The sequence below is a fragment of the Pyxicephalus adspersus genome, chromosome 2 (assembly GCF_032062135.1).
Source record: "Pyxicephalus adspersus chromosome 2, UCB_Pads_2.0, whole genome shotgun sequence".
Lineage (NCBI taxonomy): Eukaryota > Metazoa > Chordata > Amphibia > Anura > Pyxicephalidae > Pyxicephalus > Pyxicephalus adspersus.
Window position 1 is genome coordinate 153,895,611 of NC_092859.1, and position 19,560 is coordinate 153,915,170.

General features: G+C 40.9%; 1 protein-coding gene across 1 annotated transcript; it reads left to right on the forward strand.

The window, feature by feature from the left end:
* The first annotated feature begins 1,213 nt into the window (after positions 1–1,213).
* Positions 1,214–13,453, forward strand: LOC140324719 (low molecular weight neuronal intermediate filament-like). Its single transcript, XM_072402800.1, has 4 exons — positions 1,214–2,076; positions 10,649–10,969; positions 11,886–12,010; positions 12,982–13,453. The coding sequence occupies exons 1-4, from the start codon at positions 1,363–1,365 to the stop codon at positions 13,223–13,225; spliced, it is 1,404 nt and encodes a 467-aa protein (XP_072258901.1). The 5' UTR covers positions 1,214–1,362; the 3' UTR covers positions 13,226–13,453.
* Positions 13,454–19,560: the final 6,107 nt, after the last annotated feature.

Consider the following 19,560-nt stretch of genomic DNA (forward strand, 5'->3'; position numbering starts at 1 on the left):
ATTCTCTTCTCTCTTTCTTTCATCTATCCATCTTTATTTCTTTTTATCTATCTCTTTTCCTTCCTTCTATCCTTTCTTCTTTATACATTTCCTTCCCTCCTATTTTCTTTCTTTCTTTGCATATATCTTTCTTTTCCTTCATTAAGTCCTATCTTCTTTTCTAGCTTTCTGTATTCATCCTTCCTTTCTCCTATCCATCTAGCAATTTTCTTTGTATGTATCTTTCTTTTCGTTTCTCTTACCATTCCTTCATTTATTCCTTTCTTACCTCCTATTTTCTTTTTTTATTCACATCTATCTTTATTTTCTTCTTTCTGTCTTTTTTTTTCCTTCTCCCTCTCTTTTCTTCCATCTTTCCTTTTATCTTCTTTAATTAATCCATCTATCACATTTCTTTCATGGCATCTATCTTTCTCTTCCTTCCTTCCTTACATCTTGAAATGTTTTTAATGTTCTATGTTTTTCTTGCTTCATTCATTAATTTCTTCTCTATTTTCCTTCCTTCTGTTTTTCTTTCCTTCCCTCCTATTATCTTCTCTTCTATCCATTCATCATTTTTATTTCTTTGTGTCTATATTTCTTTTTGTTTCTCCCTTTCCCCTATCCTTCCTTCATTTGTTCTTTTATTTCCCATAATTTATTTCTTTATTTGAATCTATCTTTATATTTTACCCTTCTCCCATCTTCCTTCCTTCTTTCCCTCCTTTCATCCTATCTATCTATCTATCTATCTATCTATATCTCTATCATAGCACCTAATTAACCATAATAATAAAACAAACAACACTTCATCATCAACAGCATAGCAAGGAACTGCCATAACAGAACAAAATTCTGTATCACAAACTTTCCTTCTTCCAGAACAAACCAGAAATGTCAGGGATCAATATGTGCTGATTCAGCACTGACACAGTTAAAAGAAGGGTGTGTGCTGGCCACATATTGCAGATCTCTTATTTTGGTGATCTCTTCATGAGATATTAAAACACTGTAACATATTGCTATTCATGCAGCTACAAAGTAACACTTGATTGTGTTTTGCACTTATTTGGTGATGTGATAGTTGTTACAGTTTCTGCAGGGTGTTTGATATGTTTGTGGTGTCTGCAGAGCAGCAGTTGATATGCTGAAGCCCATTAGTAGAATGGGATGGGATGAGTGGATGCTGATGGAGCTGCAGAGTGTTGCATTGAGGATGGGGAGGTGCCTGGAGCCCAGGATGGGTGGCTGAGCACTGTGTGTATATAAAGTGATGCTGATTGCTAGGAATCTGCAGTGTGCATTGTGTGCAGAAGGGAAGCAGGACTGGACCTTAACTATCATCACCAGCAGCATCCCACACCCACCTTGCAAGGATCAACCATGACTTCCAGGGATCTCTACACTTCTTCCTACAAGAAGATCTTTGGGGATGCTCCTAGGTCCTCCAGCTATCTATATACTTCTAGCTCCAGGTCACCCCAAGCCTACAAACCCAGAGACACCTACACCAACATCTCATCCTATAGGAAGATCAGCAGGTCCCCTGCCAGCCATCTCTCCTCCATCCCTCAAGATCACTTTGACTTGTCCCAATCCACTGCCCTGAGCAATGAGTTGAAGATTGTCAGGACAAATGAGAAGGAACAGCTGCAAGGTCTCAATGACAGATTTGTCACCTACATTGAGAAGGTCCACCAGCTTGACCAGCAGAATAAGTTGTTGGAGTCAGAGGTGACCTTGTTGAGGCAGAAGCAATCAGAACCTTCAAGGTTGAGCCAGGTTTATGAGCAGGAGATCAGGGAGCTGAGATCCAGGCTTGAGGAACAACTTCATGAGAAGGATCAGGCTCAGCTGGACTGCCAACAGTTGGAGAATTATGCCCATCAGCTGCAGGAGAAGCTGGCCCAAGAATCTGCCAAGAGGCAAGAAGCTGAAGAGGCCATGAAGGACATCAGGAAAGATGTGGACCAGGCCACCCTGGACCGCCTGCAGCTGGAGAAGAAAGTGGAGGCTCTGTTGGATGAGTTGGCTTTCCTGCGCAAGGTCCATGAGGAAGAAGTGGCTGAGCTCCAGGCTGCAGTGACAGAGGCTCAGGTAGGTCCCTAGGGAAGAGCAGGTGGGTGGTCAGGGCGGTGGCTCATGCAGGGTTGGGAGGGGGTGAGGAACATCAGCATAGGAGGACACTCATTCCAAGTCTCTCAATTATCTCAACATGTGTCCCTGGAAATCTGTTTTGAGTTTCCAATCTCTTCTCATTTATAAAGCCAAATATTTCTCCATATTCCATTCTCATCACCTTGACCTTCATTTAACTTTTTCAATATTTAAAATGCAACATCTTATTATATTGTCTAACTTTATAAATAGTCCAGGCAGTGAATTTGGTGCAAAGCTATTTACTTTGAGGTCATTGCATTGGCCAATGGTACTCTTTGCACCTGGGGGACATTAGACGCATATTATATTATTAATTATTTATAAGTATAATTAGCTGCATAATTGGACTCCTGCATATGGAATAGCTTTTTTTTTGCAGTAAGGGCTGAAGAAATGTGAAATATACTTCAGCTAAGTTGATTGTTTTAAGAAAAAGCTGAGCAAAGAAGCTACATGGTATATAAAAATATAGGAGACCATTGATCCAGGGTATATAAGATTTCCAAAAGGTATCTGGAATGATTTTTATTCCATTGTATAGCATTCCTAACTATGTGGTTTATTTATTTGCCTTCCTTTGGATCAGCAGTGGATTTGGGGTTTTGCATTTGGAGGTGTTAAACCTGACACTATTGGTAGTGGGTACCCTGGTTCCCCAACACCATCAATCCATTCAACCTTACACATTATTAGCAGTAAAAATATTTAATATAAAAAATAGGCTGATACATAGTTTGTACTTTTACTTGTATTCTATGCAGGGCAGGAAAAATGGGGAAACTACCTTATGCTGTGATGGGTTAATGCAAACCAAAGAGACCCCAATTTACCACCTTGTAGGTCTATAAGCCATAGGATCTGTGGCTTCCATGCAATTGCAGTTTGTAATAAAAGTCAGTTAGATATTAGGTTGTATCTGTTCTGTGAAGCCGCAGTTCTTGATGTATGTTTTGCCCCAGGAATGAATATTTGCATGTTTTGCCCATTATTTTAAGGAATTTGTGATAAAGGTTTTGGCCAAGTCAGACACTTTGTTTTCTGGATGGATAAACTAAATGACACAATCAAGTGCATTTCAAAATTAAATATAGGTTTGTGATTCATCAAGGGATCACTGGCAATGTATTTATTCTAATATCTGCATATACTTGTAATGATTGAAGTTATTCTTTATGTTTGTTTTTTTTATAAATCTACAAGCAACTGTCAGCAAAAGTGACATTAGCAATGTTTGGGGCAAACTATACCATGGCCAGGAAATGCTAACACAGTTTTATTTTAAGCAATTATTATATTTTAAAAAGAACTGTTGCTATGCCAGTTCTTGCACCCCTGGGATATCAGTTCAATAATGCTGCATTGCATTTGTTCCTGCGGTCTTACAGGGGTTACACACATACGCCATAAATACCAGGGTGTGGCACTTTGAAACACAAGCATGTGGGATGTCTTCTGGGGGGATGGATAGGCGCCACCCTCATATTGTTATATAATATCACTGCAGATACCTTGGTGCAGAATGTCTATGTGGCATGGCTGTTGAATATGGTAGCAAATTTGATTGCAATTAATAATAATAATAATAATAATAATAATAATATACAGAAATGTATATAGCGCCAACATATTATGCAGCGCTGTACAAAGTCCATAGCCATGTCACTAGCTGTCTTTCAAAGAGGCTTACAATCTAATGTACCTACCATAGTCATATATCATTACCACAGTCTAAGGTCAATTTTCGAGGGAAGCCAATAATTCTAACTGCATGTTTTTGGATTGTTGGAGAAAACCTGAATACCCAGATGAAACCCACACAAACACAGAGAGACCCTGCAAACTCCATGCAGATAGTGTCCTGGCCAAGATTCCAACCTGGGACCTAGCGCTGCAAAGGTCAGAGTGCTAACCACTGGGCAATTTAAACTTTCTGTTGATGGAGAAGAAGTTGGTTGGACATCAAAGTAATATAGAAATCTTACTTACATTCGCAGCAAACCACATATTTCCTTTCCATTTCCTCTAGTTGCAATTAGCATGTTTTACATGGAGTTGGTGACCCATAGTCATTGGAAAAGGCAATTGAACTTGGCAAATGCTAAGGATACATGATTTTTTTTTTATCAATATTGTGAGCGACAAGTTAATCAATGCTTTGAGATCAACTGCAAGGTTTCAATGTACCACCCACTTAAAAAATAAATAAATAAAAAATGACCTGCAAAAAATCCATACTATTTCTACCAATATATCAACTGAAATTGTTTAATAGAAGAGAACTTTTTTGATTCAATGTTTTATCTCATGGTTCAATGAATTATTCATTTAATCAATCAAAAATATTGCATTGTGTGTGATTAGCATTAAGTTTGTGAGATTTGTTGGAATTTTAGCGCTGACGAAGAGCTAAAAATAACCCCTTGCTATGTTCAGGATGAGGCTGGTTGCATGTCCTTTAATTAGATTATTGGACAAGAAGATAAATGCTACCAAGCAATAACTGTGAAGGGTTTTTCTCTGGGCAGTGGGTGGGATAAAGATGTATTTGGATGGACACACATAATTGGAATGAGAATCTTCATGCAAGGTTGTTAAACTGGCATAGTTAGCAAAGAAGGACACAATCACACAAATACCCCTACAAGCTGGTTGGCCCTCTCCTTTTTTCTGCAAACCCCAGGGACCTCACAGTCCAGGTCATCAATGTGGTTGAATGAAGAAGCTCTGGGTGTCCAGTGTTCAGTTCAGTATTCATAGTGGGAAATCTCAGTGATCCAACCTTAAATTTAACACCCTGGGAAAGAAAAAAAAGATAAAATTGTCACATTACTGTAGGCACCAAATAATCTTCAGGAGCGCCAGAACAAAAATATTGCATGATGCAGAAGGGAGTGTAGGTAGTATCATTAGGTGCATTGGGTGGCTGATGTCTAGAATGCCACCAACTTCTTGTTCTTGGGGGGTGAGGTAAAAAAATGAAGCTGTTTTTTGGGTCATGAAGGACGCCATGCTTCAGGAGTCTGCTACCCTTGAAGTAACTTTTATAGTATATCAACTTTTTGCTTAACTTTTGCCTTTAAGCATTTGTGCAAAGCCCAAAACATATGTCATGCCTGCTCATTACAGCCCCAGCATACAGTGCTATAAGTCTATGGGGTTGCAACACACAGGAGCTAGGATGATGGTACTGAGTTTCAGCCATCAGAAGTGGCGAGGACGAGAAGGTTTCTGCATCTGTTGGGGAGGTTCACTGTCACCAAAACGTGACCTCACCAAAAAGTTATGAGATATTAAAAAACTCTTTCTTCTAAAAAAAAGAGAATATTTCTCTCATTTTGGACTGATGTATCTGCAGGACTGGAGGTGGGAAGAAAACTCCCCACATATAATCTCATCAGGAGATGGTTGGTGGGTGCCTATATAGGAGACTTGTTAAGGTGAACAAGCACTTGTATAAGTTTGACTTTTCACTTCTTGATGGGCCTGCATGGGTCTTTTTCTCTCCAATGACTGCCCAACGCAGAGTTAAAAGGAGGCCAAATGGGGCTCTGGAACAATTAGAGGCTTTGGTCAACAACCTACCGACCGCTTTACTACTCAATACATTTGCATTTAGAATTTTTTAAGATTGCAGTAGAAAAAGAGAAGCTGACGCATTTGTATTGACCTACTAGCAGCTTTGACCAATGGCTCAGATCTATCTGATTTATGGCAGAAGCCTGAGGGTTGTAGCTGGGTTCCATGGACATCCACCAAGCCCTAGACCCTTTGTATGATCCACATCTGCCCTTCTCTTTCTATTGATGTATATGATTGAAAAAAACATTATAAGTAGCCCTCTGCGGGATCCCTATCACTAGAATGGCTAGATCATCACGGCACCAATAATGATGACCCCTTAAGTGTATGCCAATAAAAAAGCACCTGCAGATATAAAAGAATTTTCACCGAATCTGCACGGGTATAAAGAGAGGGTACGGTAGTTTTGTCTATAGATCTTCCCAGACATTTTGTGGCTGAGCCATGATAAGGATATTTATTTCTGGTTGATCATTATAATTTTCCCCAAGATAAGTCTGTGCTCAAGTGGCCATAGTTCTAATGCTCTTATGGGCAGACATGCAAAGCTGCAAACCCACCATTTATGCTCTGCAAGCACCCAACTATCTCTTGGTGAAAACCAATATGTCATGTTGACTTTATAGATTCCTCATATTGATGCATTACCAACTAGTTTGTACTTAAATTATAATCAGAGAGATATGGGGGAAAAAGTAGACCTTGGATTAAAATCACCTTCTTTCATATTCATTCATGGTTAGTGAAGTCTCTCTGCATCCTAATAGAATACATTGATATTTCATAATATTTATTCTCCCATAATAAATGTTTTCTGATATCCGTTAGTCTCAGTTAAAATCTTGCAGCAATTCCGTTAAAGTAGAAATAAACTGAAAGAAAAGTTGTAAGCAGGCAGGTTCATTATTACAGAAAGGACAGACAATGTCACTTTTGGAGTAAAAGAAACTTTCTGGCATTTCCACAATCTTTTCTTAATGTGCAGCTCAGTGTGCAATGCTGGGTATCTCTGCACACGCCTGGCTGCTGGGAATTAATGAACTCCTGTAGAAATTTTCAGCAGTTACATTATTACAGCCTGGCCAATCAAGATGGCTGAAAATCCAAAACCCTGCACAGGACCTTGTGATGATGGTGCTGCTTACAATGGCATGAGGGCAGGTGAATGTGATTAATTGTGAACGCGGAAGTAAGTTTGTTTCATTGCAGAAGGGATATTGTCTGTCCATTCTGCAGCTTACCTAACTAACAACTTACCAGCTTGCAATTTTTACCTAGTTTTTCTCTAAAGTTTGCTATCTCAAGGAGCTCACGGTAAATAATGATTAATAATACTATTATTCTATACTTATAAAGTGCTAACCTGCTACACAGCGTTAAAAAATGAATAGGTTAATATATATATATATATATATATATATGCAAAAAAAGTTAATTTGCAACTATTATTATTTTTTTTAAACCTAATTTTTTGATTTTCTAATCAGAATCCAGTACAATTGGTATGAAAACCTTTCATCCCTGATTGATCTTTTGGTCACTTGGGTTCTAGTGCGGGCTTTGATTTTATTGATTCCAGGGACAAGAGAGACAATTAGTCCTTCCGATGAGACCAGTTGAGTGAAGGAAATCATATGCCACAGTAATTACTGCAAATCAAGCTACACAAAGTGTATTGTTCATTCAACAATCTGTAGATCTTCCTTCTTAAACTAAACTAAACCTGTTACTTAATAAATCTTTATAATTATATTTATGTGTGTCCTCCTAAATAGACTGACAGATGAATATTAAGGTATCAAACAAAAGTTGCTTGCAGTTCATGGTCACAGTTTAAACTTAATACAGGTATAAGGCCCACAAGTAATGGTGGATTGTAATATTTTGGATGCCCGGGATATATTAAACAGCTGTCCATAGAGGTGAGGTTACAGTTGCCTGGTCCAGCCATTATTTACCTCCTGGGCCTCTGGGCCCCAGAGCCATCCAGGCATTGGTTAGAAAGTCTCAATCAATACTTTCACTGCCTCCACCACTACCTTGATAAGCCAACATTAGTTCTGCATCCTTCTCTTTTTAGGCTATTTGTAAAAGCCCGGGGAATATTAGGATTTCATGGAGTGTTTTGCCAAGAGGTTGGTTGCATGACCAAGTCTGTGGGCAGCTGGAAAAAGATTTAATTCTATCTAAATTACATTGATTTTGCTTAAACATCGCACACATGTCATTACTGTCCATGCAATCTTTTTGCAGTCACTTCTTGTCTAGATGCACTTTAGCAATGCTTGAATGGCATTTGTCATGATGGATTTCTGTATGGCGACAGCTGTGGACCATGCCTGTGTTGGTGTGTGTTTAATCTGCCACTTGTAGTCATGATAGGTGACTCCGGGAAAACGAGGACAGAGCATTGTCACCCTTTACCAGGAAGTGCCTGAACAAGCAGGATATATGAGATTTTAGTGATTAGATGGGCAGCACGGTGGCTTGGAGATTAGCACGCTGGCCCTTGCAGCACTAGGTCCCAGGTTCAAATCTCCGCCAGGTCACTATCTGCTTCTGCTCAAAACTGACCTTAGACTGTAATAATGACATATGAGTATGGTAGGGACATTAGATTGTGAGCCTCTTTGAGGGACAGCTAGTGACATGACTATGGACTCTGTACAAGTGCTGCCTAATATGCTGGTGCTAAAGAAATACTATGTAATAATAATTGAACCTTTAAATACTTTTCAATTCTTCATGCAAATATAAAGGAATCAGCTCTTTTCTGCAAAGGGCTATATATATGCCCCAAGGCAATGACACCACTTGCAATAAAACCAACTATGTTCAGCTTTTCAGGCCATATCCAGCATCTGTCCCGTTTAAAACACAGCAGCCCAAGCTGACCTATATGTATTATATAATATCAAGATTATTTTTGATCTCTGGATTAGCCATCTGGTATCCCCAAGCAACTTCCTCAGTTCCCGATTGAATTTTTCTTTACTATCTTCCATTATTCCATCGGCTAAGGTAAATCAGTCACTGCAGGGGGTATATAGAAATAAATATGGAAAGCTGAGGTGCACTTTACTTCCATTTGCCGGTATTGTACAATGTTTTATTACCATAATAACATTCTTTCAGTGGCTGTCATGCTTTGCGCAGTGATATTGCTGGGATTCATCACTCTGCAGATAAAAGCGTTTCCTCTGGGAGAGGCACTATAATAAGATTTCTAAAGATCGCAGTGTTTGCTGCATTTTTATTCCCTCAATCCCCTGAGTCCAGCTGTTCTTTTAATGCACTTGTCCTACCCACAATACCACGGGGCACCTCTGGGATTTACCATCAGCTGTTGATGGGTTAACATCTTCCATGCTAGGTCTGATGAAGGTCAGGCTAGGACAATGTGATGGATTTTCCTTCTGAGAGATTCCTCCTCTCTGCATAGTTTAATCATAGATGAAAAGATTCTCTCAGTCTAATATAATCTATTCAGGTTCATGTGTAGTATTGATCAGGTGGTCAAAATTAGGAATGCAGCCCATTGTCCATCATAGGAGCCTTTCATCCTTACATAAGATTCCTTACATATTAAAAGTTAATAAAGCTAAATTTTATTCTGTTTCCATGTTTTCTTACTTCATTTACCCCATTTACATTTTTATTACACCATATATTTTTAGACTCATCGATGTCATCACTAGGACTTGTAATTCCTTGTGGAAAGCAGGCAGATCATGGCTGGCAGGTAGGGATGGACCTAGCATGAGGCAAAATGAGTCTCCCGCTTCAAGTGGTGTTATTTGTAAGGCAGCACGCAGCCTTTCAAGACAACTTCTTCATCAGTGGAAGAAATACTGATACTGCAGCTAAAAACTTGGAATAGCAGCAACAATTGTTCCTGCACTCAGCTGCTGCCTATGCAGGGAGAGAAAGCAGCAGAACCAGTGTGGGATATGGGCTAGTAAACTAGGGGTATGTCTGTATAGAGGTATGCACTGGGGATGAGTAAAGGGGGGTTTGTACTGGCAGTCTGTATTTATGGTCTACCCTTGGGGGGGGCAGTACTGGCAGTTTGTACTGGGGGTCGTATTTATGGTCTCCTCTGGGGGCTGTCCTGGGGGTTTGTATTCATGGTCTCCCCTGGGGGGTCTATACTGGCAGTCTGTACTGTTTTTTTTTTGTATTGATGGTCTCCCCTCTGGGGGTCTGTATTGACAGTCTGCACTGGGGGGGTCTGGTTTCTCCTGGGGGGTCTGCACTGGGGGTATGAATTGATGGTCTCAGAGGGTCTGTACTAGGGGAGTCTGGATCAAAGAGTCTGTACTAGGGATTCTGCACTGGAGGGTCTGTTCTGGGGAAGTCCTCTAGAGGAAAGTTTGCACTAGGTGATCTTCCCTGGGGTGTCTGTACTGGGGGATTCTGTATAGGTGGTCTGCAGCAAGGCATCTGCACAGGGGGTCTTTTACTGGGGAGTCTGCCACTGTACCAAGGTCTGTCATGGAGGATTTGCACTGAAAGTTGTACTGGGGGGCTACAATTAAAAATATGTCCTCCTGGGGAGGGGGGCATTGTTTGAATGTTTGCCCTGCAAAGCAAGGAGCCTAGAGTGGCCCTGCTGGCAGGGAGGTTGAGCCAGGGTCAGGCTGGGGAGGAGATGGCCAGATGATGCTGGAAGGCCTCCAGCCAGGAAATGGGGTGGGCTCTATCTGACTTGCTGCAGCTTCTACTGAACATTGTGAGAAGCTCAGAGTACAAGCTTTAAAATAATGCTTGATATTGTCTACTGCTGTTTTATGTAGTATATCTTGCTCATACCTGTAACAATCAAGCAGTACTGTTACTAGTTAATAATTTACCCAAAGTATTTGTGTAATTGCACTGTGAGTTTTCTACAGTTGGTCTCATTTTCCCAATTTTGCACTTCTTTTTGCAGGTCACTGTGGAGATGGATGCAGTCAATAAACCAGATCTTACAGCTGCTCTGAAAGAAATCCGCATGCAGTATGAGGTCCTGTCCACCCGCAATCAGCAGATGGCTGAGGAGTGGTACCAGACCAAGATTACCAACGTTACCCAGGAAGCAGCCCGAAACAATGATAACATTCGCCAGGTCAAAGAGGAGATCAATGAGTATCGGAGACAGCTGCAGGCCCGAACCCTGGAGGTTGATGCACTGCGCAGTGCTAATGAGTCTCTAGAGAGGCAACTGCAGGAAACTGAGGACAGGAACAATGAAGAAATTGGCCAAATGCAGGTAACATCTTCTCATCCTACCCCACAATGGATGAATGTGGCCATTAAAAGACCTTAATGTTTGTAAAATTTAACAAGTACAACCCATGGCCAACGGGTACAAACCAATATTCTAGAGGTGGAAGAGTGTTAGGAGTAAACACAGTAAGGGGTTTCTATGGTTGAAGCCTGTTGGAAATATTGAGTTTTGTCTGTTTTTTTTTTTTTTTTTTTTTTTTAACTTGGATACTGCAACAGTTTTAAGATCTTCCTGCCAAAAGTCCACCTTGATATATTTCATCTTCTACTGTTGCAAAATTAATGAAGTCAGATCTCAGGAACAGTGAGACTCTTTATAATGGTGTATACCCGGGATTTCAAGTGCAGAGCTCAGTACTGAATCCCTGAGAGGTATGAGGAACTTTTTGTTGGGTTACCTCTCTACATCTAGTGAAAAAGTTTGTTTTGACGCTTTTTAGCTGAACTTAAAAAACTTACCCTTACAGTGACTCCCACTGCCCATTGCAAGGGGTAGGTGCCCATTTTGTCTTAAATGTGTTCGCACAGGTTTCCTCCACTTCAAACTACTGACCCCCCAAATCCATTAGTCTCATTTCCAGGCTGGTCCCAGTTCTGACATCATCCCATTTGTAGCAGGACCATGGGCACTGCATTGTATGGTAGGATGGCAAGGGCCTGCCAACAATCCAGAGAGGTAAGAAGTGGAGAAGAAGACCAAATACAACAAAGAGCCAATGTGACCTGTAAGACACAACATGTATTAGGAAAACTTTACTGAAATGAGGGCAGTATGCAGTTTCTGTGGAAGCCTTGTGGGCTTTGTGCCTACTGTGCCATATCTAAAGCTTTTCTGAAAATAGCCTAGATAAACAGTAATTTATTTTGAATGATTTGATACAGTATTGTTTTTCCTGTAGGAAACCATCAACCAGCTTGACAATGCTCTAAGATCCACCAAGGCTGAGATGGCTCGTCACCTAAGGGAATACCAGGATCTTCTTAATGTCAAGATGGCTTTGGACATTGAAATAGCAGCATACAGGTAATGGATCTGTAATACTGAAACAATAAAAATAAATCTACCATCATAGGATACAACTGCACTTTATAAAAGTAAAAATATGGATAAAAAGTTCAGATTTTACCTGCAATTGATGGAGGCAGCCATTTTGTATACTGACCTATGATAGAGTAGTAACCAGTCTGTTGGCATCATTGTAGCACATAAATTCCATTAACCTTCCATTGATCCTCTGTGTGAAAGAGAGGTTGATATGGTTTCTAGAGAACTTTTACCACCAGGTCATTTTGGTTTTCTAAGCAAAACATCAATCAGGGTGGAGAGGTTGAGCCATGATAGAGGAGGCATTAAGAATTGAGGGGTAAACCAAGATGGCGGAAAGCAGTCAGAAAGAAGAGTCAGCCAGGATGGAGGGGTCAGACCAGATGTATAGGTTGGAAGAGGTTAAGCAAGGATGGAGGGGGTAGTAAAGATAGAGGGTCAGTTGGGATGGAGGAGGTATTCAGTGGAGAAGATCAGCTTGGATAGAAGGGGAAGTCAGGATGTAGTGGTCAGGCTAGATAGAGGGGTCAGCTAGGATGGCAAGGTTTGAGTGAAAATGGGTAGAGTTTCTTGTGTAGTGTAGTGTAAAGCATGTGCATTGTGATGTATTCCTCGCTCCCTTAAGCGTCCTTCCCAGTTGGCTGATGTGATTGCAGCATGTAGAATGCCATAAGCAGATTCACCATGTGAAGGATGGGGCTAGAGTTATGACTTACAATGGACGGGAGATAGTAGAAAAGGCCACACCAAAATGACAAGAGAATGAGAGGGCATTGGATGTGAGAAAGACTGGTTTGCATGGACTGAAAATGTCTGAAATGATAAATATTTGAACTGCCTTAAGGATTTCTAAGTGACCTGTCCCAGTCGGATGGCCCTCAATGGTATGAAGGGAATCTTTGCTCCACTTAATGCTCCTGTGTTAACTATATTCACTACTTTGTCTACAGGAAACTCCTGGAAGGGGAAGAGACACGTCTAACCACTGTAGGAGGAAGTAGCATGTTTGGCATTGGCTACCCATACTCTTCTGGTTCTTATTCTGGGGGCAGGAGTTACCACTCAAGCACAATCTCCATCCACAAAGAAGAGAAAAAAGAGTCATCTGATGGTGGAAAGGGAGGGTCTCCTGTCCAGCCCAAGCCACCAAAATCAGGAGATGCCTCCTCAGAAAAGACCACCTCCAAAAACTGAGCTGGCTATGATATAATAACGCCCACCCTTCCGTCATACCAATATTTTTTTATCCGTTTATTTATTTTTCACTTTTATGCAAGTAGAGTAGCTTTAACCTGAGACCAATAATTATTAAGCCATAAAAACTGTTCATATGGTCATAAATTATGAAGAATTAACAATGAAAACAATGTGCTAACAAACTACATGCAAGCTTCAGGCATAATAAACTCCTAATGAAATACATATGTCAGTTTCTTCCTTAAAGTGTGTTATGGGTCTCCCCTAGCAGGTAAATACTTGAGCCGCGGAATCCAAGTGGCTCTTGGTCCTCACAAGTGCAACCTGGAGGGAGTGATGGGTCATTGACCATAGTGGCCACTAGACTACTTTGCTGCAAGGAGGTCGCTAGGCTCTCTCCACCAGAGGTGACAGGGATCAGACGGCTTCAGTAAAGGAATGGCTATCATGGCAGGAACACAGCGAGTCAAGGAGTAGCATAGGTCGAAGCAGGCAGCAAACAAGACATGGTTGTGTAACAGGATGAGGTCAGGACAGGCGGCGATCATAGGCTAAGTACAGGTGAAAATCTAAAATAACAGAACTGAGAATACACTGGTAGATCAGGAGATAACAGGCCGAGTATCCAAGAACCAGAGCCTGGAACTAGAGAGGTTTAACTAGGGCTAGCAACCAATAGCAGTACAGGATGTAAACCAGGAACAAACCTGCTCACCAGCTGCAGAACACTCCAAAAGCCCCTTCAGCTGTGCACCGCCTCAATGTCTGTGCTGAGGATGCCGGGAATGGTGAAAACTTTATGGCTAAAGGGAGGTTGAGGATGCTGCAGGTTGCTAAACAGACGATCTGCGGGGAGTGGTGGGTAGGGGATGTGGGTAAAGTGACAATGCTTACTCACTGTACCTTATACATGGAGGAGCAGCATTTTCATCCTAGGGCCGGAAAAATGGAAAATAAAAAGTTAAAAGAGCATGATTTATGACAAATTGGACAAAATTGCTATCCAGTTTATTTTACAATTGAAAATTACTTTAAATTACTTTTTCATTTTGTTCTACAGCTACTGCAATCTTATAAAACCTGCCAAAAATGAAATGCAATATGGTAACCCGCTGGCATTTTGTACACTGATGGTGTACAGAAATGTGATCACAAATGTTATTTGCTGCTTGTGTTGGCTCTGTTATCTCAGACATTACATTTTAGGCATTCCATGTGTTCAAGTAGGATTAGCTGACAGAAGAACCTGCAATAGGAATTTTATGTAGAATATTCCCTATGATTTAGTATTTCTAGTGGAATGCAGAAACTGCAGCTTTCGTCACTGGAGCACAGAAATTGCACCAGCTGATTATATTAAATCAGAATCCACAATTCACAATTTATTTTGCAAATGACATGGTGGAACTTACAGCATTTAAAACAGAAATAGGTATGAATCTTCAACAAAGATTAACGTACCCAGCCTTCTACACTAAAGCATTATTTTTGTCCATAACTTCCATATTTTCAGTTAAACATAATGTAGAAACAGTTGCATTTGAATACAAACACAGCTATAAAGAACCAAACCAGGGCATTTGAACATTTGATCTCTGTTCAATAGGAGGGATCAGAACATTTAATACTCCTTATCGACAGAGGTCCCAGCTGCTGGGCATTCTTGTTTTAGCTGTTTCTGCAGCAAACACGGTTATATCACCTTTTAGAATCAGATTGGACAACAATTTTCTTACACAATGGTTCTGCTTCAAATTGAAACTGAGAAGTCCGCAAAGGCAGCCGCCACATTTATCTTCATATATGTATGGTTTTCAAACTGTCCACAAACCACTTCAATGCTCATGTGCCAGTTTTAGACATCCCCATATCTATAGTGATCCCCATGGGCAGCCTGTCTTAACCTTTTTAACATAGAGTAACCCTTGAAATAACTTTCAGGTCTTCAGGGAACCTCTTCTATAAATGGTATATCCACAGCTTACAGTACATTAGTGTGGTGGTAGGTGGAAGAATTCCTCTTACATGGCTGGCCAGTGGGAAAAATGTCACCCTTACAGATAGCCAAAAAAGACCATTGAGGTCCTTTAAACTGACCCGGGAGGTACATATTGCTCATTGCACAAGGAACCCCCAGCAAGCTCTCAGGAATCCTTCCATTGGGAATAGTGGAGATGAGCAATGTTTGCAAAGTAGGAATCCATTGCCATAATGAAGTGAATAGGTGGAGTACATTACTCCAATTTAATGGTACATTCAACCAATTCAAAATAAAGTATTTCTGATCACCATTTAGCGTACCTACATTCTTAATTTTTAAAAAACCTGATCGCCATGGAACAAAATCTGATGCTACGTATTAAATTAAGTGGTGATTAGGATTCTAAAACTGGAAAACATTTTTCATTTTTAATATAAGCTTCATTAGTCCCAATGATCGTCTTGACCACTGGCTTCTGTATGATTCAAAAGGCTATGAAAACCCAGCCAAAAGCAGGACAAATGCTGGTCACATACAGCCATCAATAAATAAATGAATGATCATTCACTCATCAACACAAACCCAAAGGCAGAGCTTCCTTGGTTAGATGAATAAATGAAAGAATATTTTACATAAATAATTTAGCAATGACAGAAAATATTTTAGGTGTATTTATATAATAACATAGTAAGTCAGGTTGAAAAAAGACAAAAGTCCATCATCAAGTTCAACCACTAGAGAAATAAACATAACCCAGATATAAAACCGTATGCTGATCCAGAGGAAGGCAAAAAAACCCTTGTACAATTTACTCCAAACGATGCATTTCCCTTAGGATAACAAATTTATATTGTATTATATTAGTAATAAGGGACGTCTACAGTAATGAGTATCATAAAACATGTAACTGGCAGGATATGTGCACCTGCTGGTGTAATGATATCTTTTATTAGAAAGATTTACCCTGAAATCCAGATATGACGTTTTACTGCACTCTGGGAGCCATCTATGCACTTTCCAGTTACTGCACACACACTAATGGAAGTCTGCAACGAGAAAGGAAAATTCAATTATCTGTAATGTGGTCATCGTGCTACATCTTAATAAGACATCTGTGGGTAAGTGGACTTCCAAAGTGCATTAGTTGGTGCCTGTGCTATATAAAAATAGAGCAAACACCACATATCAGTCCTATGGAAGGCAGAGCATGCACTACAAAAAAAACCTGGACTAAGAGAAATATGTAGACCGCTTCTGATTCCTGCATGGCTCCCATACTGACTTCAGACCTGATTTGGAAATGTCAGTGAAATGGATAGAGCCTGCAGCATGGAGGACACAGGAGCCAATGAGGATGTTATAATAATATTAAACAGGATTTATATAGCGCCAACATTATACGCAGCGCTGTACATTAAATAGGGGTTGCCAATGACAGACAGATACAGACAGTGACACAGGAGGAGGGGAGGACCCTGCCCAGAAGAGCTTACAATCTAAAAGGTGAAGAAGCAGCACACAATATAAGGGGGGATATGGAATTAATATTATTATTATTATTAGAGGTTGCAGAGTTTAGAAAATACCAGGTCTAAAGTGTGTCCGGCTATGTGTGTGGGGCCATTGATGTGCTGTGTGAGTCCAAATGAGGAGGTAACGGAGAGCAGTTGATGGTGGGCAGGTCATGGGAAAGAATGTGAGGGAGCCAGGATGCAAAGTTATCCATAAATTGTGATACTGGGCCGGGGGGGCGGTAGACAACAGCAACAATGAGGGGTAAGGGTCTAAAGAGTCCGACAGAGTGGACTTCAAATGAAGTGAAAATGAAATGTGTGTGAAATGGAACGGCGTGAAGTAGTGATGGTTTAGGACAGGGGTCCCCAACCAGGGATAGGGGTCGGGAGAAGGATCCCGCTTGGGGGGGTGCACCGGCTAGAGCCGCAGACCATGTCTGCCGTACATATCGTAGGCTCAGGGAAGTGGGCAAGTTGTGTCTCTGTCTGGACACAACCCGCCTACTCTCCTATCGCAGGCTCAGACCTGCGATGGGAGAGGGGGCAGGTTCTGGCATTATGACGTCACTATGGGGGAAGTTTTTTCCCCTTTGAGTGACACTCTCCACACTTGCGTGGTCCAGAGTCTATAAGATTAGTGGTCTGCCAGCTCCAAAAGGTTGGAGACCACTGGTTTAGGAGACAGGTAAGCAAGTTTAAAAAGAAAAGTTTTGAGTGCTCTTTAAATGTGCAAAAACTAGGAGCACGCTGAAAAGGATGAGGAAGACCATTCCAGAGAGTCCGGGCAGCTCTAGAAAAGTCTTGGAGCCATGCTTGTGATGTGGTTATGAGTGAGGAAGTCATTAGTAGGTCATTGGAGCAGCGAAGAGAGCGGCTGGGGGATTATTTTTCTATCAGGTCAGAAATTTAAGTGGGACAAGAACTGTGGGGGAATTTGAAGAGAGCGTATAAAGGCTTTTCGTCACTAAGCAGGCTGCACAGCAAAAAACTCTTAGGGTGCTCTAACAAGTTTCTGGGTGAGGCCATAAGGGTCTGCTAAGTACCATTCAACACAACATTCAACAACTTTGGGACATTATAGTGTCAAAAAGTGAGAGTAAGCTAAGTGAATTAGCCTTTGCAGAGAAACAACGAACAGCCTGACCATTTTTAGTAAATTAGTCCTGAAGAGTATGACTTACTGGGCTTGATTTATTAAAGCTCTCCAAGGCTGAAGAGGATACACTTTAATTAGTGAAGCTGGGCGATCCAGCAAACCTCGAATGGATTTAATCGAAGTCATTTGCTATTTGCTAGCAAATCTTTTGAATCCTGGACCAGATCCATTTCAGGTTTGCTGGATCACTCAGTTTCACTGATGAAAGTGTATCCTCTCCAGCCTTGGAGGGCTTTATTAAATCAGGGTCACTAAAGGAGTTGAGAATCTTCATGATATGTATTTACTGGGACTGATTTGCTAAAGTGGTTGGAGTTTGAATTATTAAGATCCATGAATATCCACTTTAAGCAATTAATTAGAAATCCTTGGCACCCACAAATGAGGCACCTGAATAGGGGATTTGGGCAAATATATCTAAAAACATGCAGTTAGGTTAATTGGCTTTCCCCTAAAAATGAAGTTAGACTGTATTGAAGACATATGACTATGGTAGGGACATTAAATTGTGAGCCCCTTTGAGGGACAGCTAGTGGCATGACTATGGACTTTGTACTGGGCTGTGTAATATGTAGACGCTATACAAATACTGTGTAATAATAATAATAATAATATAGCTTCACAAGGTAAGGGGGGAAAGAAGAATGCATGATGGTTTAGAGAGAGATGGCCTAGGATAGGGGTTACTATAAGAGAAGTGTTAAGCTGTGACCCTCTTCCGAGGGTGTTCACAAGAACTCATTCATGCAGATGCCATAAGAGGTCCTTCTAAAAGTAGAGGTCATCAGCAGATGAATTAGTCTTCATCCATCAAAGTGGCTAAACACAGAACTCTTGTTCTTCAAAGTATCAACTCTCCTCTAAAACTAGACCAGGATGACACATAGAAGTGGCTCACCTAGCACCTGACCAATAATGTAATCCTGGTACCAGCGACATAAAGGAGAAGATGCTGGAATGGTTGGTTCTACGAGCTAAGGGAGTGGACAGCAAGCAAGGTCAAGGTGGCTGGTGATGGGAACCGATAAATTACGAGATAACAAATGCAGTCAATGGGCGAGATTTATTAAAGCTCTCCAGACTTGGAGATGATACACTTTCATCTGTAACCCTGGGTGATCCAGGAAACATGGAATTGATTTCTTCAAAGTCATTTGGTATTTAAAGCTCTCCAGACTTGGAGATGATACACTTTCATCTGTAACCCTGGGTGATCCAGGAAACATGGAATTGATTTCTTCAAAGTCATTTGGTATTTGCTAGCAAATGTTTTGAATATATGACCAAATCCATTCCAGCTTTGCTGGATCACGCAGCTTCACTGATGAAAGTGTATCCTCACCAGACTTGGGGAGCTTTAACCCTCCCAGAGGTAACCCAGAGTGTGACTCGGGGGTAGAAAAAAAAGCTGGAGGCGGTAACCCAGAGTCACACTTGGTATAGGTAAACCTATAGGAAATAATAGTAAATCTCGTCCTACCTGATCTGCCGGCATCCTGCGTCATCCTTCGGGTCTTCTCTCTTCCTCCAGCCAGCGTTCTCTGCATTCGGGGAGTTGCCGGTGACGTTGGAGTGTGCGGACATTCTGTTCAGGGTGGGGCGGGAAATTCAAATCTTTTTGTATTGCATTCAATACAAAATAACTGTATTGAATGCAATACAGTGGATTTATATGTGTAAA